This window comes from Eleutherodactylus coqui, chromosome 1 (genome assembly GCF_035609145.1).
Source record: "Eleutherodactylus coqui strain aEleCoq1 chromosome 1, aEleCoq1.hap1, whole genome shotgun sequence".
Taxonomy (NCBI): Eukaryota; Metazoa; Chordata; class Amphibia; order Anura; family Eleutherodactylidae; genus Eleutherodactylus; species Eleutherodactylus coqui.
Window position 1 is genome coordinate 397293095 of NC_089837.1, and position 27776 is coordinate 397320870.

Here is a 27776-nt window from a genome sequence, read left to right on the forward strand (position 1 = left end):
TCTTCATACGTCACATCTCCACTTACACTGCACATGGTGATTTTGTTTCCACATAGGAGTATCGGTCTGTATTGAAAACTGTTTTTTGAACAGCCTCGTAGCCTATAATAGGACCAAGGCAATTAATCAAATTTTTGGGGAAAATAAAAAAAAAAACCACTTCCTTTCAGACTCCAAATGAAGAGATGAAATGAATGTCAAAATCAGCATAGTACATAGATTTTAATGCAGATTTGCACCAAAAATCAGGTTTGCTACTGCAATAGATCTGGTACAGTGGAGCTAGCACAATGGAAAAACGTATGCGTATGGGGTGTTTTGTATCCACTCCTGTGTTTGGCTCCAAAAAAAGCATTTAAAAAATATAACAAAAAGCAGCTTGTGTGATTTCATCCAAACCAGGAGGAATCAGTAGTTAGTAAATCACAATCAGGGATACCCTCTACTAGTGTGACATGCTGACGTGAATTATTTATTTATTTTTTTTGAGTTAAAAAGGAAATTTGAGACTAAAGTATTGATAACCTATTCTCAAGATAGGTAACTAACAATTGATTGGTGGGTCCACCACTCGCAATTCCTGCCAATCAGCTGTGTAACGGGGCCATGGTCTCTTGATGTCACATTGATCGATTACATGGCCATACTTCTCCCAAGCAATGAAGACCCTCTCGCCTCATTTATGCTCACAGACACACTACTGCTGCCTCAGCATGGATATAGAACTGTCAACATTCAGCCTCTGCCTTAAGAGATTGGCACCGGCATTGGAAAATGTAATGTAGGGAGTGGAACTTTCTGAACAAGTGCTCTTGTGCTGTAAGAGTTACCCAGGTAAGGAGGAGGCTGGGGAACTTCCTGGCACTTGTATGCCCATGTGTCAAAAAAGTTATTAAAGATGACCCGTTTTGATATATCCAAGGTTATGCTCGATTGACAATGGGCATTGGAGATTGTTCACGTGACATCGGACTACTGCGTTTCCCCAAAAATAAGCTCTTCCCTGATAAGAAGCCCCACCCTGATTTTCGGGATGCCATAGTGCATGCAGCTGGATTTTTACAAGAAATCAACTATGTAGGCCCTGAAAAGGAAGCTCTGACGCAGATGTAAACGAGCTGTAAACATTGATTGATGTACTCTCACGTAAACTGTTTTAATGTGGCATCCTGCCTGCATCAATGGAGCTAGAAAGTGGAAATACATTCACTCTTTACATTATTTAGAGTGACGAAAAACTTGTAAAAAGGTTTGGCATTACTGAAATAAAAATACATCAAAAGATCGACTAAACATGTATTTTACTGAAAAAGGCAAGTTTAAGCATTGTAGTAAAAGACGTGTTATTGACAAAGAGCATGAGACATAAGCCTATAAACAGGGCTGTTCCGCTGTATACTACAGCTCTACGCCAATCTATTCACTCCTGTCTCCATAGCACTATATGCAAATAAGGAAGATTGAACAATGCCTCCGCAGCGCCACCTCTTGGAGGGCAGCATTCCTGCAAAACAATGTCTGACCCTTTATGCAGGTCTTTAGAAAAATAAATTAAAAAACAAGCCAGAATACACAGACCGCAGTTTCGGGGTTTTGCCCCTCATCGGTGTGCAGCAGGATTCTTGCATTCGCCACGTATCATGCACACGTAATACGTGGTGAAAAAACACCCGTGTTCACTAGCATATGTTTCCTAGAGGAGCATGCCTAGCCTTATAAGTCTCTTCACTAGAGATGAGCGAGCCTACTCAGTAAGACAGTTAGTCGAGCTAGCATCGCTCTTCTCCAGTAACTGCTTAGTGATCTGAGCAGGCTCGGATGGGCTGCGGGAGGAGAGCGGAGCGGGAGGAAGAGTGAGAGAGATCTCCCTCTCCCCCTCCCCACCCGCAGCCCAGCCGAGCCTGCTCGGATCACTAAGCAGTTACTTGAGAAGAGCGATGCTCGCTCAACTGCCTTACAGAGTAGGCTCGCTCATCTCTACTCTTCACTCATCAAAAATGTTAACGCTTTTAACACTGCAAGTCAAATTACAATGTGAATCTTTCTTCTGCAGTGTGTAGATGACATCTCTGGAGATCTTATCGCACTGCTGCTACTGAAAAACGTGAGCGATTTCTGGGGCATTTCTACTATGTGTAAATTTATCCTATATTAGGGGATTTAGATAGACGCAGAATGAGGAAAATCATCTCATAGTTATCAGAGCAAAGGAGCTACTACTACTTGTTGTAATCCTAGATTAGATTATCCCACCCCAAGAGGGGGCCGAACTATATCCCTTCCTGGAGGCTAGCAAAAAGCTTTCTGTCCACTGCCCCTCAATGTCAGGGTCCACACCCTGCTGTACTATCTTTGCAGGAAATAAGTATGTGTCTCCAATATGGCTGTGCCCAGGGAGGATGTCATAAAGAAAAAGTAACCGACCACAACATTCAAAAACAAAAAAAACAAATATCTATTGAAGATAAATAAATTAAAAAGAGTAACTTCTTGGGATTTTAGTGGGAAATGTACATGTTTAGCATGAATCTAGCAGAGAGGCTTCTTAGAAGAAACTGTTTTAGCAGCAAAGAAGGAGCAACTCAATACTACTGCTCACGGCTGCAGACTAAAGCGTATTGATGTGATGAGCAAGGGTGAAAAAGCCAGAAGTCTATATGCTGTAGTATAAACTGCTCTCAGAGAGCGCTAACAACTCTCCCATAGTTGCCTTTAGCGATGGTCAGACAGAACAGGAGGAGTCTCGGCTTTAGAGCGCCTGTAGGAAGCAACGGTTTTACACTGGCAGGTACACTAATGCACATTCATTGTCTGGGAGCAGAAATAAATTAGCATTATTACGGTTCCATAGACTTCTCTGGATATTGATTTTAACTTATTGTACACCTTTGTAAGCAGCAATATTTGGTTTTTGTTGCGCTTACAAATATTACAGTTCTAGTAAAAAGGATTCCATACTTCCGATCAATATAGTCAGAAGCCAATATGTAGAACCTGAAAAGAAAAGGGAACACTTGAGACCTGGGGCTTATTTTATATGCCTGACTACACAAGATTTAATAAATGCTGCCAAGTAAACAATATTGGGCATTTATTGCTTCCCATAGAATAGTCTGTCAGATGCCAATAGATGAGAATATATCATCAATGTCCTGATCTGCGTGTGTAGGACATCCGTCTGTTCCGGTAGTGCTGGACTCCTGGAGCTCAGATGTCCAAGGCCTCGGAGCGGCATCAGACGACGGCTTCTGCTCATCCGGAAATAGATCTGAACGCAGCAGAGGTCTTTTAAAATCCTTCCTTTTAACTCTTCTGTGCCTTTGTGAATGAGCGACCACACATTTCCAAGGTTGCTGGAGTCTTTGTATTGTTAAACATCCCTTAAGATCGTCTTTTCCTAGAGTCGGCTGATGCAAGCTGTGACACATGGACTTCTTCCAAAACTGCAGCTTCTTTTTTAAACTTTAAAAAGAAAATTGATGATAAAAAGGAGTTCAATTAGACAGCAGTGAAGAATGATACAAGTCGATACAAACCAAAACACCTCAGAGCAGGTTAGTTGGGCCCTTTCAAGTGGGCCAATTTGCGTTGTTTGGCACTAGTTTAAATGTCCTTTACACAGGCAATAGTGGCTATATGGGAGACAAAAGCTAGTTCCTACCCCCATACATTGTCCCAGTTGTTCACATAGGGTGATGTGCTGCTGACAATGCTTATTTTTTACTGCAGAATGTTCATGACCGATCTTCAGACTGTGCGAAAGAGTCTCTAGGTCTAATTGTAAAAATGGGACTATCCTGAGGAGACTTGAAAAGGTGCTGGCAATTCCAATCATTAACATTTATTAGCATTCTACAAGGCACTTGGTCGGTTCGAAGTGTTCCATAGGTGTGTAAGGAGTGGCAGCTCACAACCTAGTTCACCACTTCTTACAAAATTTCCCCACTACAGACCACTGGGCCCCGTCTTATAACCAAGGGGAGCTTGAATCGCCTCCAAACATTTATCACCTTATGTTAATAGCCGAAATACCCAAAACCCACAATATCCATCTAAAAAGCTATGATATAATGTAACATAGGCTGTGCGAGGCAAATACTGACTAGATCGACAGCCGCTTACTAGTCTGCTTTTTATACAGATGCGGCGTGGAAGATATCAAAGAGTACAAAGGGGGCCCTAGAGTTTCAGAAAGTTCCAGTTGGGAGGGGTATCATCACTCCTTCAGGAGAGCACCTAGAGCGTGAGTGGAGACACCCAGAAGGTGATTGAGGAGACTTATAAGGCCATTCATGTTCCTCTGGGAAATATATGCAAATAAGGAAGAAGGAACAATACCTCTGCAGCGCCATTGTTTCAAAGACCTGTATAAAAGGGTCAGGCAATGATTTGCAGGAAGGCTGTCATCCAATAGGTGGCGCTGCAGAGGTATTGTTCCATCTTCCTTATTTGTATATATTTCACAGAGGAGCATGCATGGCCTTATAAAAGTCTTCTTCCTCACCTTCTAGGTGCTCTCCTTAAGGAGTTAGGATACCCCTCCCATCCCACAGGCCTCTAACCAAGCCAGATTCCTGCTGCACACTGATGAGGTGCCAACACCGCAAAACAGCTGTCTGTGTATGGATTCTGGCTTGGTTTTCAATTCCCAATCATTGTTTTAAATACTTGTATAAAAGGCCGGACATCGATTCACAAAAATGCTGCCATACAATAGGTGGCGCTGTAGAGGCATTGTTTTATCCTCATTTGCAGAAAGCTCCAGGATACACATAAAGCGGTAACTTCCAGCCACAAGTTCCCTCAACAATTGTGATTATTATATGGGGTTAAGAATTTATTTCAATATGTTACCCACAAATCCTTCAAACGTAATTTCATAGCGATTTGATATAAATCTCTCAAAAACGAAAAAATTTCAAACCGCTTTTCCCAATAGATTACAGAATGTATGTACTAGAGATGACTGACTCAGCTGTAGCCTTACACACCTGTATCCCAAGGCCTCAGCATGCTGCAGTCGGTTGCATCGCAGATATCTATTCCTGAAGAACACGGCCGCTGCTTTCAGCTTCCTCTCTTTACACCATTTTACTGCATAAAGCAGCAGTTTGGAAAGAGCTTTAAAATCCTCCACCTGCTGAATTTTAGGCACCCAGTGCTTCACACATGCTTTTTTTCTGCCGTGTTGTGACGCACCAGGACTTTTCTGGGACTTATTTAACTTCTTTTTAGAACCAGGATCCTGAAAAGAAGAGAAAGCACATTACTATACAGGCTGCAGAACGAAAGCTAGAACATCCATGAGAAAATTACAAGTGTCATAAAAAAGTATAATGGAAAACTAAAATGTTCTATATCTTATTCAGACAGGACTTAATGCATTGCAATAAAGAAATGTTCACTGCAGTCTAGAACTATCCTATTGCCCACAAATACGCTGCGATTGAACTATAAGGAAAGGCAGGCTCAGATGACATCTACAGTTAAAAGGTTTTCCAAGACTTTGAGATTGATAGCCTATTCTTCGGATAGGCAATCAATAGCAGATCACTGGGGCCAACTAGAAGCAGCTGACTGAAGAAAGCACAGTGCCATGTCATCTTCAGTGTACTCACCAGGCATGGCACTGTACATTTAGTAGTGGCTGTGCCTGGTATTGCAGCTCAGTCCCATTCATTAGAACAAAACTGAGCTGCAGACAACTGCAGTACCAAACACAGCTACCCCCATGTGTACGGCACTCTACCTGGTGAACAATGATTTTCAGAATTGCCATGCATATCACACCTTTTGCAATATAAAGGGTTAAATCTGCTGCAAATCCGCAACACAATTTGCAGCAAGTTTTTTCCGAACTCAGCCCAAGTGCTCCTTCCTCTCTAGGCATTTGTACGCTTCAATGGGACAACAGCAGAGAGGACAGGTTCCCATATTACATACTTGTTACAGAATCAGCATAGATTCCACAAGGCAGTACATCCACGTGAGTGAATACCATTTTAAGAAACCCCATTGACATACAGCATAAAAATATTGAGCAGATAAATAGAAGACTTTTCAAACCTGCAGAACGTCCCATCTATTGCAGATATGAAAAGTCTTAGATCTTATTCATTGGAGTACAATGAGTGAAATGTGTAGCGCAAGTACAATCTTCATGTAATACCGATTCCATTATGGATCAGTAGGCCAGGTCAACAGTGTAATTAATGTCCATGCCCTGTGTGAACCGGTCTTAAAGTATGCAAAGCATTTAAAGGTCGTGGAGGCCACAAGGGAGCCCAAGTTGAACTGCTCCTCCAGGGCCCGTGAGCCTTCAGCTACATCTCTGGTCAAGACACTTGCAAGTATTTAAAGTTACTGAAAGGTGCATATTCTACTAAAAACATTAAAGGGATTCCGTCATCAGGGTCATGTTGCCCAAACCACAGCCGCATGAACCCGGGACAGGGATGCCTGTTGCACCCTGCGGGCGTTTCATTCTGAATCACAGCGACATTTCAGAATAAACTCCCTCCTGCATGAAAACAAACAGTTCGCACCCTATAAGTAAAAGGTGAGAAAGCTGTCAGTCTACATGCAGCAGGTAGGGAGAAGCCAGCACAGCCCGCCCCCATGACTCACGCTCAGCTCCATGTCAATCTACAGAGTGCACTTATTCTCAAACGTCGCAGCATTTCAGAATGAGACATCCAATAGGAGCAGCAGGCATGCCGATCCTGGATTCTTGCTGCCCGTAGGATTAGTATGAACCTGATGACCGAATACCTTTTAGAATGAATGTTGCCAATGAATATATTTATTTAACATCAACTGAAACTTACTTGTAGGCAGCTTGCCTTTGCTGGCAGAAATAATGATTTAACATCAAAAGTGTCCAGTTTACCTGCACAAGAACACATCATAATTACAGGCAAGACCACCATAAATAAGTGTACTCCTCTCTGTTCATCTTAATCAGCGTCCCTCAACCTATGGCTCTTCTCCTGGCGAAGGACTACAACTTCCAGCACTCCATTAAACTTTGCCGCTGTCAGGCATTAGGGAGGACCGTTAGAGAGCTGGGCCAATGCCTATTAAATGTCTACACAGGGCCCCATGTACCAACTAAAACAGTCCCAAATGCGACCAAGAATTTGCAGATGGCTACTGGGTTTTTGTGTCCACCTTCATTCACTAGCATAGGAACAGTCATCGCCAGGGCGAGTTCTCAGGCATCTGCACCCAACAAGTCGTCCCATGGAATAATCACTGGAAACTGTACTTTTTGGTAATCGTCCTGTGTACACATGGCCACCAACAGGGCATGGAGCAAGAAATCACTCCATAGCCACTAGTTGTTTCACTTCAGCTCATTCAGAGAATGCAGACTGGCGGCCGGATGAGATTTCTAGCCTGCTCCACCTCCATTCACTGAATGACTAGCGTTCCCGCGTCAAAGCAACTTATGCGCCCAACAGTCGTACCATGCAAAGGTACCTTCACAAAGGGTTTACTCAAAAGTTGTTTAACATACTGTGTAATTCTGTTTGAGGGTTCCGTCACAGAACGCCAGAGCGAAACCCAACTGAACCATTCATTTGCATCGTGACACAGACCCCCTTTGGTGTCAGTTTTAGGGGTTGGGTTTGTTTCCATTATATTTGAAGTAAAGATTAATATAGAACATCGAGTGCGCTATACTATATATTATAAATGACAGAAAACTAAAACCCTGTAAAACTCCAAAATGGTGTCCGTTTCATGATGCAAGTGGATGGTTGTGTTCAGAGTTTGTCGCAGTGCTGTTTTCTGCTGCGGTGAAGGAACCCCCCCCCCCTCTGATGTAATCACACAGTATAGTAAGGAACGCTGTGTGAATGCTCCCCAACTCACAAAAATGTTTGTAAAGTCAAATTTACACTAAAATTAATGGCTACACAAAAAATATCGAGAAAAAAAAAAAAAAAAAACTACCCCCAAATAATGACACATCACAGTATAAACATTAATAAGCGCAAATACTGCCATACAATTGAAAACCAAACCAAAATATATCCTTAATTTTTCAGGTTTTCAAACTTGATGACCAAAAATTCCATTTGGTGCCTACATTTTTCAACTTAGGAGCCAATGGATTCTAGGTATTTTTTTGGTCTCGGGACCTGCAACATGATCATACTTTTAAAGGAGGCATAGTTAAAGTCACAATATATGAACTATATCAATAACTGTATCTTAAAGTCCTTTTCCAGGAGAAAAGTATTGGTGCCCTATCCTCAGATTGGTGGAGGTCCTGCAATACCAACCCTGGCCAATACCAAGCGTACAGAGCTGTCACCTTCCAGCTCCATATACACTGACAGTGGCCTAGAGAACAGCAGACTGCCAATCCTCAGGATAGGTGATCGATGGGAATCAATAGTTCAGAAGTTGACAAGTCCTTTAAGTTAATGAAATAATCGTAATGAAAAAAAATAATGTGGCACTTGACCCCAATATTCTTACCTTTATTAAGTTTCCGCACTCGCACTAGCTGTCCCACATCTAGTGTCTCTTCAGTTTCTTGTACATCCTCATCATCTTTGCTCATCTTTTCCTCCTCTTCAACCAAATTACTGGTGTCAAACATTTGGGTTAGAAATTGTGATTTACCTTTTTTGGACAATAGCTGTTGCATTTTAGTTGTTAGTAAATGAGGGGAAACGGAACCAATGTGGTCTTTTAGATAGTCAGGCCACACAAAGTCCTTAAAGTATGGCATCTTCTGAAAGTCTGACACGGTCTTCTGCACAGACATGTGTGTGCTGTATAAGGCAGCGATCTGCTTTAACATTCCCCTGTACATAACCCTAAGACATGAAGAAGAAGAAGAGTATATCAAACAATTTTCAAGTTAGTATAAGGGGTAATCAGACACGCTGGACTTCTGTAGCGCTCCGCTATCAGATTCTTGTAGCGCACGCATCCTAATAACACATGCATTCTAGGGCCTTCGAAAAGGTCAAACTTTTGCATGTTCCATGATTGTTCCGACAGATGGATTTAAACACATTTCGTAACAGATCCCACTAAGTTAATAGCACAGCAGACATTGCCCAACACAATACCAGTCAGAGGACGCACACAGTATATAGATATAGGTATACACACCATAGGCGGCTCAGCATTCCCAGCAGCACCAAGTTTAGGACTATAAATTCCTGCAGGTTCAGATGCTGTAAACATAAACTGTTTATGGCAGTGAAGGAAAAATACAGAGTACTAAAGGCATTTTATATGTAAAAGGAGTTCACATGCCACAGTCAAATCATAGCGAAGGCTGCGGGAAAACAATGCAGTTTTAAAAAGATTTTGCACCAAAGTACCTAGTTTGACAGCAAAAATTGGGAGCACCCCATTACACTAAGGTATAGGACAACTATGCCTGCCCGACTATGGAGAATGCACCCCCTTACGCTGTTAATGCATTTGTTTCTTGATCTAGGATTGATGATCCTGTAGTGTAAAGGCCCATTTAGACAACGATTATCGCTCAGAAGCAGTCTTTTGAGCGATAATCGTTGCGTGTAAATGTGCCCATCTTTCAGTTTTCTGCCGAACAACGGTTTTCAGTTCTGCTTGACAACCATTGTTCAGCAGAACAGCTGATAAGCAGGACCACAGGCTGTGTTCTGCCAGGGAGAGCTGATTACAGCTGATAACATATCAGCTGTCAGACCCACCAGCAGATCAAAGCGAAAGTAATCAGGAAACAGCGGGAGGTTTGTTTCCTGATTACAACTCCCAGTGGTTCACTCTGCTACTTGGTACTAATAGACTTTAGTGCCAAGTAGTAGTTTATGCAAAATGATCGCAGTGGATACAGCAGTGTTTCTCAACTCATCAAGTTCCCCCAGCAAGTCATGTTTTCAGGAATTTCTTAGTAGTGTACAGGTGATATAATCCTCATCAGTGCCTCAGAAACTTCTACTGGTGTACTCTATAAGAGATCCTGAAGTCATGACTTGTTGGGGACTTGAATTGAGAAGCATTGAGCTTCAGTCCTCAGCAGTCCGGCTCCGTGGTCTACTGCTTTCTAGCTAAGCTATTGTTACAGACGCCTCCACTTCACAGTAATACCACTTGTAAGTGACGGTAGTGACAAAAGTTTAAGGACTGTCTTGTGACAAAGAGGGCATTCTATCACAGTGCCACATTTAAAAGTTAAAGGGGTTGTCCCGCGAAATCAAGTGGGGTTCAGCACTTCCGTATGGCCATATTAATGCACTTTGTAATATACATTGTGCATTAATTATGAGCCATACAGAAGTTATTCACTTACCTGTTCCGTTGCTAGCGTCCTCGTTTCCATGGAGCCGTCTAATTTCAGCGTCTAATCTCCCGATTAGACGCGCTTGCGCAGTCCGGTCTTCTCCCTTCTGAATGGGGCCGCTCGTGCTGGAGAGCTGCTCCTCGTAGCTCCACCCCGTCACGTGTGCCGATTCCAGCCAATCAGGAGGCTGGAATCGGCAATGGAACGCACAGAGCCCACGGTGCACCATGGGAGAAGACCTGCGGTCCACCGTGGGTGAAGATCCCGGCGGCCATCTTCGCAAGATAAGTAAGAAGTCACCGGAGCGCGGGGATTCGGGTAAGTACTATCCGTTTTTTTTTTTTAAACCCCTGCATCGGGTTTGTCTCGCGCCGAACGGGGGGGGCTATTGAAAAAAAAAAAAAAACCCATTTCGGCGCGGGACAACCCCTTTAAGCTCTTCAGTAGGACCCATACTACTACAATGTGCTTGATTTTATGCAACTTTTTTGGGTGCGACTCAAAAGCCTCTTGCGTTTACTCCTAATCATGAGTACTCCTAAGTACCTTGGCAATATAGTTTATATATTTACCGTTGTTGAAGCATACATCTTCAGCTTAAACCCCACAAACTAACAAAAAAGCCCGTTCATCCAAACCAGCATATTAGTACTGTACACTTCTCCAGCCATTGTGGGCTGCACTCACAAAGAACTCTCACCTGTGAGTGGTGACAATTATTGCTAGTAGACCACCTAGGTTTGAGTGTTTCTTTCCATTCATCTACTGGAGGACTGTAAAGAGGATACACTTCAGTGTGGAGGGCCACATGCAGCCCTCTGTATCAAATTGTATACAGACAGCAGCCAGGACCCCTACTTTCCCAAAAGAGGTGGGCCCCAAAAGGAGGAAGAATATGCCATTAATGTTCAAGACGGGAATACCCCTTTAAGGGCTAGACTATCTTGCAGGCTTTGTGACACAGAGTACCAATAAAAAGTATCGCCCTCTTTCACATGTTATTGTGTACAAACCTTGACTCAAACTAATTCTCTTCCCTGCTTACTGTACATATGCCATGTACTCAATGGTTCGCAGCAAGCCCAGGAGACAGCAGGGAATCTTGCTTGAGGTGGGTAGGGCACCGATACTCTGAATAAAAGTGATTTTTTTAGTTGGTGCTCAGTCTAGCTTTAAAAAGAATCTTTATGTGTTGATCTGTGTAGAACTCCAATCCACAGTGACCAAGTGTACATCCACAATAGAACAGGAGGACATGTGAGGGATGGAAGTACTTTATAGGCACCTCAAGTCAACTCATTGTGCAACATGCAGTATATTACCGCCAATTCATGACATTCTTTTGTAACACCAGGTGTTATGCTGGCAACATTAGTGCTGGGTAAGGCCATCTTGCCCTTTGTACACAGTAGCTGAATCAATATTGGACAACCCATTATGTACAGAAGCTGTCCAGTGATCTGCTCATCACGGCAGCTCAGGGTATTTAAAGGGATTGTCCATTTTTTAAATTTTTTTTAAAATAAACATTAGTGCAATTATGGTAAAATAATACCAGCAGCCATACTCAGCAGACAATCCAGCACTGCAGCGCCCACAGTCCTGACAGCAACCACCAACCTGCTGGCATCACAGCTCACATACTGAGAGACATGGTGGTAGGTGGTAGCTGCCCATCAAAGACCGCGGGAGCTGCAGCACTGGATCACTGAGGTTAAAAAAAAAAAAGGCAGCATATGGCAGTTTTTTGCTTAGAATATAAAATGAGTGCAACTATGTTAAAAAGAAAAAAAAAAAATTTATTGAGAACCTATCACCAGTTTCCTGCTACCTAAACCTCAGCCAACATGAATCCGAGACAAGTACGTACATTGCTGACATGCATGTCTTATTCTGAAACACTGCAGCATCTCAGAATACATACTATGAAGATGGAGTCACTGGGGCGGAGCCACACATCTACAGTGACAACTCTGTCCCCCTATACAGACGCAGACAGGGAACACGTTAGATCAGTGTTCCCCAACCCCAGTCCTCAGTTCCCCCAACAGGTCATGTTTTCAGGATTTCCTCAGTACTGCACAGGTGATGTAATTATGGTCGGTGCCACAGCTGTTTTTACTATAGGATATCCTGAAAACATGACCTGTTGGGGTCCGTGAGGAAAGGAGTTGGGGGAATACTGCTCTAGAGGATTCCAGCTGGTAGAGGCCAGGAGGCTGCCAGACATGACAGAGTACAACAGGTATGTCATAGTAAGAAAAAAAACATTAAAAAAAAACATTAGCCATCGGCAATTTTTTGATAGGTTGTTCAAAAATAAAAATTCATAATCATATTGGCAACCAAGTGTATACTGGCACATCAAAAAAGTAATCTGTGGATTATGCCCGTTTATCATACAGACCCCACATTGCAATGAAGGATACGCGAAGGCCTTGCAGCAGCATTCCATGAGGCGTACCAGTAACTTGCTGGCACCCAGGATTTTCATGGACACTAGCTCCAAAATCGGCTGACTTGGGACAGCACACTGCTGGGCACGTTTAAGCTCCGTTTTCCTGAACAAAATGAAATTAAAGGCCAGGTGTCACATAAAACAGACTTCACCATATAGAGAGGAAGGGAGAAGAAAACATATCAAACATCTCAAAACCATCGATACAACTGATCCGCACTACACCGCTACAGAACAGGCCTCATGAACAGGACACGATCGGCCTCATGAACATCCCATTCCAACATTATTGCTGCTGAACCCGATACACTTTTTGATAAGGCTTTTCACTTGTTTTTAAAACAAGGCTGCAAAAATCCATTCAGTCACATAAGGGATAATGAAGGTAAGGCATCGAGCTGAGCGATTGGGGCCCGACTTCCAGTTGACATCCCTTTACATCCCAGAGGTGAATATTGATGGATTAGTGGTGTGGGAACTCCAATTCAAGCCTCCACTGCACTAGCCAGAGCAGATAGCGCTCTGCCAGTCTTGGCGTTGGCTACTTGCCTCCCTGGCAATACCAGGTGATGATGGGTCTCCCAAGAGCCAGAGGTCCTCTAATGTGGAAAGCAGGTTTGAAAATTAGTTGAACACAAAGCATGATGTTATAGGGGCAAACTGTAATGTCCCATTTACATTGGATGACTGCACAAGAGCCGACATCAACGCTAAGGCCATTAGCGCTTGTGCAGAGCGTTTACACGGACAGACTTCACCGCTGGATCTTGTGAAGCGCCGAGCAGGGAGTGTTACACCGAGCGAGGATCCGGTGAGGTTTATGCTAACTGAAAGTCAGCGATCGGGGGAATTGAACAAATGGTCAAGAGTTTTTTGTGTTTACACTGAACAATTATCGCTCAATTCAGTTGGTTTGAATGAATTCTGAGCGATAATCGTCCCGTGTAAATGGCTGTATGCTTGATTTTACACAACTGTTAACGATGGGTTTAATAGCTACAATGTAGGCCACATCATTTTCTTGAGCCAAGACTATAATCCCCCATTAAATGGAATGATCATCATTCAAGATAATCGCTCAGTTTAAGTGCAGGCAACAACTGGACGACGATCGAGCACCGTGAGGTTCCCACTTGTCGTTCCGTTTCTGCCAGCATAAAAACTAGCGCCGGCTCGGGCACTTATGGTGCAGTCTAAAGACTGATCTACAGCGTTTCACATAGGAACGTGAAATACTAAACGAGAACTGTGCGCGGACAAGCTGTGGATGATGTCATCGGCTAACGGTGATGTCACCAGCTCATCTGCTTGGGCAAACAGGAATCATGAGATTCTCAGCCCGTGTAAAAGGGCTTTAAGAGTGTTTGGGGGGGCTGGCCTGCTTCATTATGTTAATCCCTTCTAGACATCCTCTAGATAGAGCTCATTAATGTAACTGTCACCAGGCACAGCACTACAAGCAAATACATAATAGATTTTTTTTTTTCTTTTTTCAAAACCAACTTCTCAGCAAATTATCAAGTATGCAGTCATAAGAGATGGAAACAGAAGAGACTGATTAGTTGTTTGTTCATTTTGTACTACAAAAGTGACAGAACTTTGTTCCAGACTAAATAAGAACGTACTTTGGGCATAAATCCATCATTTCTTGTAAGCAGTCTTGTAAGGCCATTGATTTTATGCGCTTTACACATTGTTGTACCTGAAGGAGGCAAGAAGAAAAAAAAAAAAGAAAAAGCGTTTAGACTTTGTTTTACATAACACATTGGATGCAGTGAGAACGTTATAATTCACACCAATGACATAATTAGCGCTTTTATACGAACAGAAACCTTTTGTGTAATAGACGAGATGCAAAGAGAACTAGTGGTAAACAGCAGCTCGGAGCTGCCAACAAGAGGCCGGTGTGCGGCACATCACAGGCGAATGTAGGGTCACATGGAAGAAAAATCCTCAGGACTTTAATGCAGATTTGCAAAAGGTGAATTGCGCATCAAATCCATGGCAAAATCCAAACGCGAGATATGCAGATCTCACGGTGGATTTGTCCGTCATGTGTGAAGCCACCCTGAAGTGGGATTTTACCTTACAGGGGTTGTGTCACTGCAAAAAAAACCAAAAAAACTGCTGGGCATGGGATTAAAAAAAATAAAATAAAGCTCTACTGTCCCTATACATGCTTTTCATTGAAGTCAGATGGTACCCGCCATAAAAATAAAATTCTATTACAGACGTCTAACTGCCTAGAAAGATGGCTTCCAGGACAAACAGCAGACTGCTGTCTAGAGATCCAGTAGAGGGCATACCACCATACAAGCTGCCATATGCATGAGCCTAGGAGGTCTGTGAAACGGTGCTACAAGTGGAAGTGATCTGCGCCTATCCTGCATTTTACGTAGAACTGTATAGTCAGAGCAGCGGACCTTCCGCGTACCGCAGCATGCAGACTACTAGAGCATGTAGGGCTTGACCTTGCAGTAATGATTATTGCGCATTGCTTGTACCGCACCCTCAGGGCGGCTGTCCCGGAAGAAAGATTACAATGTAAGTTTATGCTTATGTATTTATGGATATTGTACCAGCCAAAAGCAACCTTGTTTTACGAGGGGTAAAAAATAAGGAAAGATTACCGCCACGTTATGGAACCGTTTATATTACAGCGTAATTCTGCTGTTAACATGTGATCGTTTTTATGTGACGCATTTATGGAGAATACTTTGTTTTACTGGGTTGCAGTTTTTTCCTATGCTGCTTCCAAAATTCTGCTGGTAATCCCTTGGAAACAGACCGCAGTTAAAAGGGGTTTACAGGCATCCAAAGCTGTCACTTTCACACAGGAGCACATGAAGCCTCTGTGCTCGGGATCGGTGGGGGACCTAGTAGTCAGAATGTGGATTGCAGGTAGCTTTCTATGTTAGCACCATCTCTGCACTGTTGACGGTTATATGCTAGCTGCTAGGACTGACCATTGAGCTTGTACATTACAATGCCCCCTGTTAAATGGAAACAGATTTACCTTAAAGGGGTTGTGTCACTACAAGTTTTTTTTTTTTTTTATCAACAGCTTGGCATGGGGTAAAATGACACCCAGGATGTGAACAGTGATGCCAGGAGACAACACGGTGGCATCGCAGCCTCCTATTGGCAGGGAACTGTATAAGAGCCCAATCCAAGTGGGACAGTCTGCACTGCAGCCGGATGGGGTCGTTCAGCAGGGACACTTAGCAGGTGACCAAACACTAAATGTTGCACGGGACATAATCGTGGAAGAACGCCAAGAGAATTTGCTTTCTTGCAATTGTCATGTCGCGACACGTGGTGCAGACAGGGAGACACGGCCATCTTTGTCCTTGTGATGCATGTTGCTCCCAAAGTCCCCTGAGCCCCCACTGATCACATGCTAGTGGCCAATCCTAGGGATGTTAACCCCTTCCGCCACAGGGCGTAACTGTACGTCCTGGCAGAGGGGTACTTAGCGCAATAGGATGTACAGTTAAGTCCTGAAGATAGCGCAGGATCTCTTCTAATCTCGCGCTATCCAGCAGCAGGAGCAGACTGTCACTCATAGCTGGCCTCCTGCTGCAACAGTGGGGGTACATCAGGACAGCTAACCCCCACTGTTAACCCCTCCCCTGCAGCGCGCTCTCTCTGACGTCATCGGACTCTCGCAATATAATCGCTGCAAGCCCGATGGGTTGCCATGGCAACAGGACGCCAGCTACAGATGTCCTGCACTGCCAGTGCAGGCAATAAGGACAGAAATCCTGCAATGCCTTATCATAGCCATCATAAGTGCTATTGTACAAGTCCCCTACAGGGACATAAAAAGTGTAAGTAAAAATAATGTAAAGAAAAGAAAAAAAAAATAGACTTATATGTAAAAAAAAAAAATTGCAGGAAAAATAATTTCAGCCGGCCGATTTACGCTACCATCTTAGCTGCCTTCCCTCCCCCTCCTCAGCTCTCTGCCTCTTTCCTCCCCTCTGGTTGTTTGCAATCTGAGAGGCAGGGCGGGGCTAAGCTCCACACCATCCCACCCCCTCTCATTGCTGGCTGAGGACAAGGGGCGGGAGCTTAGATCCACCCTTGCCCCCTCCCATTGCAAACAGGGGGGAGAGAGGCAAAGAGCCAGCAAGGAGGAGGGAAGACAGCTCAGATGGTAGCGTATATCGGGCAGCCGTGAAAACAGCGGCTTATATACGCTCCTGTGAATAAGCCCTAACACTGTAAAAAAAATTAAATAAAATCTATGGCAAAATTGTTGCGTTTTCTCTCCCTGCGATCAAAAAAAAGTTTTACAATATAGTCTATGTGCCCAAAAATAGCACCAATAAAAACTACAGTTCGCAGCGCAAAAAACAAGCCCTTATACGGCTATGGCAACGGAAAAATAGAAAAAAGTTATGGATTTTGAAAAACGGAGATGAAATCTGCCAAATATCGTTGCATCCTTTAAGCACAAAAACGGCCGTGTCCTTACGGGGTTAATCCCCCCTACAACCCATCCCACCATCACCTACCTGCTTCACAGCTCTGTAAGGTCTGTGGCGGCTCAGCTTATTGTGATTGATGTATAGAATGGTATCCATGACTGCGATTTCTGCTGCCAGCGTCTTACTCTTCAGAGCCGAGAGCACGGCTGAACATTTATCTGTGAGGTCCGCCAGACATCGTCCTGGGGAGAGAGAGAGAGGTGTTTAATAGACATTACTAACCACGAGCAGCGAGCTAGACGGGGAGACAAGTGCAGAACCACCAAAACATAGAAGTCTGGTAAGCTGGAAAATCTGTCCCTGCATCCGCTGACCAGGGCTGTACACTCCTACATATACTGTGCTACCTCAAGGGATCGGACATGTGTGCAAGAATCAAAAGCAATAATTATCTCCATATGTTAATGCCGCGTTTCCAAGAAAAGACACTGTCTTATATTAAATTTTGCCCCAAAAGAGGCAGTTTCTTTTTTTTTTGGAGGTAGGGGGGGGGGGGTGTCATAATAATCACCTAGCAGCCAGCATTTGGATTCCTCGCGATGGCCTGCGGCACTGCTGCAGATTTCTAGGTCCTCCTGCACGCCGACAGCAGTTCTTCCGGGTAGCGGGCTTGAATACCCCGCCCTCCAACTAGATAATGCTTTGATTGGTTAATGGAGCGCCATGTCAGCCACTCAGAGCTGGCGCTGGAGTAACCAAATCACAGCCATTCAATGAATGGCTGTGATTGGTTACTCCAGCGCCGGATCTGAGTGACTGACGCTGCGCTGGATTAACCAATCAAAGCATTATCTTGCTGGAGGCGGGGTATTCAAGCCTGCTACCCGGAAGAACTGCTGTCGGCGTGCAGGAGGACACCGAAGCAGTGCCACAGCCCTGCGTGTATGACCCAAACACCGGCTGCTAGGTGAGTATTGCTTCCTCCCCACCCCTGTGTAGACAGACTAGGGTTTATTTTCAGGGTAGGTCCTATATTTCAAGCCCCCCCCCCCCTCCCCCAGAAAATCAGGGTAGGGCTTATTATTGGGGAAACTGTACTTATTGGGGCTCTTTGGTCCTAATGACATTGGATACTTTTCGTGGAATACTTTCTAACATCTGATACACTTCAGCTGGTATTTCCATCAATTCATCCTGCAAACATCTGGCAAGTTCTCTTAAAGGACGCTGTTCATATTTCCTGACCTGACATTCAGTTAGTCCCAGAGATGTTCAATAGGGTTCAGGTTGAGATTCTTTTCAGGCCAGTCCAATCATGGAACATTCATTTCCTTAAACCAATATAAAACACAAGGCATGTTGTCTTGTTGGAAGTATTGCTGACCATTCCCAGAGCATTGCCACATTGTTGGCTGCACATTGTTGTCTAGAATATCAGGGTATACCTCAGTGTTCATGGTTGGTTCTGGTCGCTACAGCCAACGGACCAAGTCCATATCACGTAAACTGTAACAGAACCTCTGCTCTACTGAACTGCTGGCACAACAGACTCAAAGGGTGTTCCTCTAGGACCCTCCACACCCAGGTACACCCATCTGATGTGAAGATGGGGAGCTGGGATTCATCACACCATAGAAGGTTCTTCCATTGCTCAACTGTCCAATGACAACACACCTTGCACCGTTGTAGAAGGTCCAGTGCATCTTCTTCTAGAGAACTCAGCAGACGTTTGCAGGATGAATGGAGGGACATAGCAGCTGCAATGTATATGACGTTAGTATACAGCATTACTTTTGGTATGACAGCATAGAGCACATCCTCACGTCTGTCCGGCACACGCAGCGGCAGATGCCAGGACACTGCAGGCTGCCCCCACAACACGTGGGAGGACATTACATTAGGGTCCTTTCTGGAACTCTCCACCAGCATGGCTGCACTACGGCGGCTTCCATCACCTGTGCCGGGGGTGAGGGTCAGGGTTAGCTGACACTGGATGGCAGGTCGGGGGATGTGGACGCGATTCCAGGGCTCCGGCGCCATGCTGAAGCTCTACACCTGCCACACGTGCACGCCGCCCGGAAGTACCCCGCTGGCACTACAAACACTTCCGGGTCACGGCCGAGCCGGCGCTTCATGTAATGACGGCGGGGCATCACACAGTGCAGACGGACAGAGATCAGTCACATCTGTGCGACCTGCGTTGACGTTTATCATGGCTAGTCGCGTGCATTGTGCGGTCCGACGGGTTCAGATGCTTTACGACACTTGTGTCACGATAGGTCGCGGCACAACTGGGCTGACGATACTGCAGTACAGTGTGGCGCTACTGTAGTTCCAGGCAGCCGCAGCATGTCATGTGACCGCAGCATGGAAACATGTCCGATTGCCACAGTCATGTGATACTTTATTTACACCAGGGGGCGGAGCCTACGTTCTTGCCTGTTTATACCCCCATGTTGTTAAAGGGAGCCTGCCATGTGTTTCCCGCACCCTAAACTAAGGCCCAGTGTCCATGGAGGATTGGTGAAATCCACGCATGGCACCCACGTGGGAAATTCGTGAATGAAGCCGCCCATAGGGAAGCATGGGGCGTCCACTGTTCATTTATCACCTGCAGATTTGGTTGTATTTCACTTGCGGATGCCATGTGCATATAATAAATTGCAGCATGCTCCATTTTACCATGGATCACGCACGGATGGGCTCCTTTTTTACCGTGGATCACGCACAGGTGGTCTCCTTTCATCCCTATGGGAGCTTACGATCCGCAGTGCGTCCGCAAATACATTTGCGGATTCACTGCGAATTTGAAGGTTAAATTCAATTAGGGAGATGGGAAAGGGCTGGGGGGTGGGGGTGGGGATGTATTCTACACGGAAAAAAAACGCAAACCCGCCATCTGCCGCTATTAATAAAAAAAATCAAGTTTTCGATGCCTCGCAGTACATCTGCTGCGGAAATCCGCATGAACAATCGGTGTGTGCCGCGGCCATGAGACCTAAGGCAGCTCTCATAGTCAGCAGTGGAAACGCAGCCAACGAGAACTGTTCGCTTATCGATTGGTTTTTCTGCCTGCATACAATGAATGACATAGTTGGCTCATTCACTAATCATTCGGGTAAACCAGCGCGTGTTCAGCCCTTCTCCATCACTGCGGCCTCTCTCACACTGGGACTGACGTGCGTAAATAACCTGCGGCTGTTAGAACCAATGGTTTCCTTTGGGAACGTTCAGATGTTTTTTGCGCATCTAAAATTCATTTATCTGAACGTTCCCAGATGAAACCATTGGGTCTGAGAGCCGCAAGGTTTTTATGTGCGTGATTTCTGCGCACCTAGCTCCCTGTTGGAAAGAGGCCTTTATACAGAGAATGACTGAAGGGTTTCTCGTGTGAACGAGCCAACGATGTATCTGCTGTATAAACCGGCTGCCCGAGTGACTCTGACATCCCTTGCTCATTCCAGTTTATCTAGAAGGGCCCTGAGCTGTGGTGCCGTTATGGGATGTTACAGGGAGCCGCTGATGGATTTTATATACTCTTCCGTGATCCAGCAGCGCCCCCTATCTGAAGATGACGCAGCGCTGGAAAATCTGCCTCTTTTAAGAGTCCCATCCGAGTCTAAGGGCGCAGTCACACAACGTAATTTTACCACGTATTACACGCTGAATGGAGTCAATGAAAGGACATTGATTTTCATTGATCCACTCACAAAAGTCTGTTTATTGCATATAATATGTGCCAAAAACAGAAGGCAGCATGTTCTATTTTACCGTATATTACGCACATATACCCCTGTTGTTCTGTATAGGTTGTGTTTTATAATAAACTACATGCACAATACATTGCGTATATACGACATTTAATAAGCAAAGCTGCTAAGACAGCGGTGAATATATATATATATATATATATATATATATATATTAGGATGTGTGTATGTGCCACCATATCTCATGAATGCCTGGAGCAATTTCAACCAAACTTGGTACATATATTACGTATCCCATGGGTACAAATTTGGGGTATTAGTGTATCTTGATGCCACCATGAACAAGTGGTGGAGTTAAGATTAACAAAAGGGTGACTCCCCCTGTAGCTGATTTCGCTGGAAATCTGAGTTTGCTGCAGGTCCTGGCAGCCCAGAACGCTGATGCTGCAGCTGCAATCCAGGGCCCCTGCACCTCCGTTCACTGCCAGCCCCCGTGTCAGGTATGCATTGGGGCACTTTAAACACCTTCCACGCCTGCACCTCTGTTGCGTCTCGCCCCCAGGGCGCCATGCACCTCCGCTGGCTCCCGGCCCCTGCTCCAGACGCGCTCTCTTGCCTCCCGGCCCCTGCTGCAGGCGAAAATTGTCCTAGCTCAAACCCCTTCCCCGCCAGCCGTCCAGAAGCCGGCACCCCGCTGAAGCGCAGAGCGGGGTCGGCATTAGGGAGGCCTTAGTGGTGTTAAGCGGCTTTACCAGCCACACCGCTGAAGGCGCTTTCCCCCACAACTGTATTAACGGTCGGCAGCAGGGAGGACAGAGCGGCGGCGGTCCCCAAAGTCACACACCGGCCGCGCTGCTGAAGAGGCCCCCCCCCCGGCATCACCACTCCACAGCTGTATTTGCGGTCGGCAGAGAGGACAGAGCAGCAGTGGTTCCCCAACTCGCACACGCCGTCCACCCACTGAAGCACCACGCCAGGTAGCCGGCAGCAGTGCCCAACACTTACAGCCTACAACAGAAACAGAAGGAGGGCAGCTGGCAGGCCGGGGGACAGGCGGTTAGCTGCAGCACAGCACTGCCTAAGGCTAAGAGACGGAGGCAGTTTACCTCCTTCCAAGACTTTTAGCTCTTGACCCTATCGGGAGCTAGGGGTGTGAGTGGGGCGTTCCTCCTGTCACACCCCTAGCTTCTGGTGGCGTCAAGGTACACTAATACCCAAATTTGGGGGGGATAAGACAGCCCCACTACCCCTGGTAAGGGGGAAGTGAATACTGGAATTGCACTTGAGCAGATGGTTTTTATTTCACAGTCTTATCTAACACAGATGACCTCTTTCTCCTCAAATACTAAAGGCCCATTTACACGGAGCGATGATCACTCAAAGATCGCTTCAACGACAGTTTGAGTGAGAGCTTTGAGCGATCATTTTGCATAAACTATTAAGTAGCTACTCAGCTACTTAATAGCTATTTAGTGTGCAAATGAAGCCTTAGCTGAAAGCAGTTAATAGCCCAAGGGCTATTATTTGCGCTCAGATCATTTGTTCTCCGACGGGAAACAATGCTATCAGCACTACCCGTGGAGAACTGCTGATAAGGCTGACTGACGATTTTTAGGTTGACTTGAATTTAATGATCAGCTAGCAGTGCACGAAAAGTGCACGATGGCCGCGTGTTTAGATGCAACGATTATCGTTCAAATGATCGCTTTTTAGCAATTTTTGAGCAATCATCGCTTCGTGTAAATGGGCCTTAATCTATTACACATACCTCCTCCTCAGATAATATCTTACACAGACAACCACCTCCTCTGCTCCTGCTACCACATAGCTTCCCACCAGCACTAAGTCACTATGTACCACGCAGAAATGAGCCCAGCACCCACTGTTAGGAAAGCTGTCTAAAAAGAAATCTGTGTTGCCCCTAGTAACCAATAACAGCGCAGCTTTCATTTGACCTCAGTAGTGTAACAAGTAAAAGCTGAGCTGTGATTGGTTGCTACTGGCAACAAAAACTACAGGAGAAGTCGGTGAGTTTTTGATTTTTAATTAGGCCAGTATTACACAGACAACCTCCTGCTCATATACCAATATATTACACAGACGACCTCCTGCTCATATACCAATATATTACACAGATGACCTCCTGCTCATATACCAATATATTACATAGATGACCTCCTGCTCATATACCAATATATTACACAGACGACCTCCTGCTCATATACCAATATATTACACAGACGACCTCCTCCTCATATACCAATATATTACACAGACGACCTCCTCCTCATATACCAATATATTACACAGACGACCTCCTGCTCATATACCAATATATTATATAGATGACCTCCTCCTCATATACCAATATATTACACAGACGACCTCCTGCTCATATACCAATATATTACATAGACGACCTCCTCCTCATATACCAATATATTACACAGACTACCTCCTGCTCATATACCAATATATTACACAGACTACCTCCTGCTCATATACAAATATATTACACAGACGACCTCCTGCTCATATACCAATATATTACATAGACGACCTCCTCCTCATATACCAATATATTACACAGACTACCTCCTGCTCATATACCAATATATTACACAGACTACCTCCTGCTCATATACAAATATATTACACAGACGACCTCCTGCTCATATACCAATATATTACATAGACGACCTCTTCCTTATATACTAATTTATTACACAGATGACCTCTTCCTCCTCATATACTAATATATTAAATCAGTACACACACACATACACACATATATATATATATACACACACACACATTTAAATTCTTTTCGTGTCTAAAAATAAAATACACGGGGAACGCCGGGTAATCAGCTAGTAAAAAATAAAAAAAATACATGTAGCGTTTCAAACATACGGCCGTGTGAATGAGCCCTTACTGAGAATGTACGCACTGGACTCTGAAGAGGCAGATCTTCCCCGGGTGATGTTGCTTCATCACAAGAGCAGGTGAGCATATAAAATCCATCAGCGGCTGCCCGTTATGTCCCATAATGGCACCAGAACTCAGTTTATGGTACTGTGGGGATGTAATATTGTATAAGGAGTCCATGGGTCTTTCTTGAGTCGGGACCAGGCAGAGGTTAAAGGGCTTTTCCAGGGATACTATACTATTGATGACCTATCCTTAGGACAGGTCAATAGTTGATTGCCCGGGGTCTGTCGCACGGTCAACTGATTGTGCGCCCGCTGACAGCGCCACAATTACACAAGGGTTTGGAGCAGAAGTCTCTGCTCCAACCTCTGTGCATTGGCCGGGGCCACATGAACATACCCTTATACAAGTATAAAACCATTTGTTCATCAGCAGCACAAATGGGACGTGGGGTTAACGAATCCATTCTATATGGGACTAACAATCTGCTGGGATTTCACAGACGCAAGGCTTTCTGAGATGTACACATCAGGTTTCTAAATGTACTAATAAAGACTTTCTTTTTCCTCGGCTGCTGGAGTACAACTGCTGCTTCGGGGCTTACCTGTCCGCTGACACACTGGGGAAGACCTACTAGTACTATCCACTGCAACTATAACATGTGCCAGCGACCAGTATGCCAAACCATTAGCCGTGATAGTTCTCAGAGAAGCTGAGTAATCTTGTAGACATGAGACCTTTTAATGGCTAATAAAAATACGTGATGTTATAGCAAGCTTTTGAATAAACCTGGGGTTCTTCATCAGGCACTAATAGGATAAATCTAAAAACCAGCGTAATCACATAATGCCTCATGAAGAACCCTAAGGCTTCATGTCCATGGGCATAATTAAATTGTGAACGATCCACAGTTCAATATGCCCCATAGACATTCATTGGGCATCTGCAGGTAACCAAATACCTGCACATGTCATTTTTCCCGACATGCAGATCGCATGCGCTGGTAGAAAAAAATGCAGCATGCTCCATTTTCTGTGGATTCCTGTACGGACGGCTTCCATTGAAGTCAATGGAAGCCGTCCAACCCGTGGCACACTGGTAGCCGATACTGCGGACGTGCTGGAAATCCGCTGACATTAGAAAAAAAAAAAGCACTGTGCATACATGTAGTACGCAGAGCGCATTCGCCGTGCAGGAGAAAGATGATCCCCCAGGACAGAGAAGACTGCATCCGGACAGGTGAGTAAGATGTCCATGGCTGCGGGCAGGGGTGGATTCTGCTGCGGATTTCTGCACTTGGAATCCATGCGTGCCCGTCGACATAAGGCCTAAAAGTAGGTTTGAAAGCTTGCAGCTCTTTGTTAGCCATTAAAAGGTATCATATCTACGAGATCACTTGGTTTCTCTTACTGAGAACAATCACACTTAGCTCTACTGGCTAACACCGTACCAAACCCTTTTATCTTAAAACATCAGCCTAGAGGCACTTTCTCCCTAGACAAAGGCCTCATGACCACGGGCATGCACGATTTCCCAGTGCAGAATACTGCAGTGGATTCTACCTGTGCCCGCAGACATGAGGCCAAAAATACATTACTCACTGTCCGGGCGCAGTGCGAGTATCCTCTGTCACGGCCGGATCTTCTTTCTTCTGCACGGCAGATGGGTACAGGATGCCGCCGCATGCGCTGTGCTTTTTTTTCTTTTTTTCTTTCCCGCAGCACAGATGTAGTGTCAGCTTAGTCTGTGCCATGGAGCAGACGGCTTCCATTGACTTCAACTCCAGAAAATGGAGCACGCTGCAATTTTTATCCCGCAAGTGTGTTCCACACGCTGGGATTAAATACCTGCGGATGTAATTTTACTACCTGCAGCGGGGAGCGGGGGGGAGAGAGATCTCCCCTCCGTTCCTCCCCGCCGGCCCCCGAAGCTTTAGAGACAAGCGGGGAGATACTCGGCTAAGGCACTACTCGCTCCAGTAATGTGCCTTAGCGAGTATACTTGCTAATCTCTAAAGGTTAATCATTTGGGAGGTGGCTGGATTTAGGAGTTTGGCAAAAGTGCATCTACAGTAGTACTCAGCTGGGTTATAGAGCGTGGTGAGGCCCTTCCATCCTCCTGCACGGTGCTGGTACTTGTAACCACACAGACTGAAGACTTTGATGAACTCTTCTTTGGAGCCCCTTTAAACCATTTCAAGCATCCTTGTAAAACAGCTGTACTTTTAGGAGGTTCCTTAATTTTTTGAAGTTATGGTTTAATTGATGCTTTTATTTCCAACCCTCTGTAGCCATATGGCCCATTTATCACTCACTGCTGGGTATACGCTTGATCTGCAGTTGTTTTCGCAGTATCCCACTTGCAGTTAATGAAGTGATTGTGAAGCTATATTCTGTAGCACAGATGTTACCCAAATGTAGCAGCAAGACAATCTCTTTAGAATTGACATTCACAACATTTTCCTTTGCAATCTTCAAGCAGTCAGTTATAATTCCCCAAGCTTAATGTATTTAGAACGCTAATTATATCAATAATGTTTTCTTGCTTGGGATACATTCTAGCAGTGTTTTATTAAAATTAGAAGACCGTGTTTGGGCAAAAATCAATTACATCATTGATTGGTAAAGAGGGTAATGACAGGCAAAAACCCCTGTATCCCCCCTGTGGTCACTGGAGAGATGAAAGTAACAGGTTGTGATTGTCCTCCTGATGGCACTTGTAGTGCCCCCTACCTGACGAATACAGGACCAGCCACTAAAACGTTTCATCCAGCTCCCAACTTCAAGTGCTGCACCCCAAACATTGCATCTAGAGCTTTGGTCCTGATGTCACTTGAAAGCAAAGATTCAGGACTTTTGAAGAAGTCTTTCATCTACTTGTTGGGGTATCAGCTGAACACACTGGTAAACGTCCAATGGTACAAGGAATCTACTGTTACCTTTATTATGCAGCTTCATTCTCCGAATACAGGCCATTATTTGTGCCGTGCGCTATATGCAAATTAGCGGTGGACCATCTGATGGGCGGTCCATCTCTGCCTGCAGTGGGGCTCTCTGTCTAGAGTTGAAAAAAACAAAAAAACAAAACACCCATTTCAAGTTTCGTGAGGTCTCCAGCTCCGCCCACTGGAGACGTCATGTGTTACACCATCACCGCGCTTGTGCCGCACTTAGCGAGCAGACACATGTGCTGTGACTCTCCCGACTGGATTGACATTGTGTGCATGCACCGTCAGCAGTGTGATACAAGCGCGCAGATTATAGAACGCACGATATCTCCAGCAGGAGGAGCCAGAGACGTCACAGAGCTTGGAATGGGCACGTTTTTTTTCAACTCTGCTGGCAGTTGGGCTTTCTCTCAGCCCAGAGGTGGACCCCCCAACAGATGGACCAACACTAATTTGCATATAGCGAGCGGCACACATAATGACCAATATCTGGAGAATGAAGCTGTAGTGCAATACAGTAAGAGGTAACAATAGGTTTCTTATACTAGTGGATATTTACCTGTGTTCAGTTGATACCCCAACAAGTATCCACACCATAATTTAAAGGGCTTGTCAGTTTACCAGACAACATTGGCCCTATACCACCAACTGTGTTAAAATAGTGAAAAGAGCAGTGCTACCACTCGTTTGCCACGGGGATCCAGCCCTGTCATCCTGCCGCTGTTTATTGTGGAAGAGGAGGTCACAGTAAGTCAGATGACCACTGCAGGCAAATAGAGGCTGGCATCGTGTTACCCAGAATGTGAGCGCTGCCGCCAATAGACAGGGTGTGATACTGCAGCAGTCAGGTGACTTCCTGCGACATCTTTTCCACAACAAACAGGGGGAGGACAGTGGAGCTACAGCGCTGTATCCTCCAGCAGAGATGGGACAACCCTTTAGGCTCCAACCCTGATATTCTACTCATGTGAACTCATAACGTATTGTGTATGTGATTGGC

At 45.0% G+C, this 27776-nt stretch overlaps 1 protein-coding gene across 1 annotated transcript; it reads right to left on the minus strand.

Annotated features, from left to right (window-relative positions):
- Positions 1–1932: 1932 nt before the first annotated feature.
- On the minus strand, positions 1933–19495 carry NEPRO (nucleolus and neural progenitor protein). The gene is made up of 9 exons (XM_066580024.1): positions 19144–19495; positions 17276–17430; positions 14381–14457; positions 12727–12858; positions 9136–9213; positions 8491–8834; positions 6828–6889; positions 4992–5245; positions 1933–3462 (listed from the first exon to the last, which is right to left on the minus strand). The coding sequence occupies exons 1-9, from the start codon at positions 19226–19228 to the stop codon at positions 3117–3119; spliced, it is 1533 nt and encodes a 510-aa protein (XP_066436121.1). The 5' UTR covers positions 19229–19495; the 3' UTR covers positions 1933–3116.
- Between the last annotated feature and the right edge of the window lie 8281 nt (positions 19496–27776).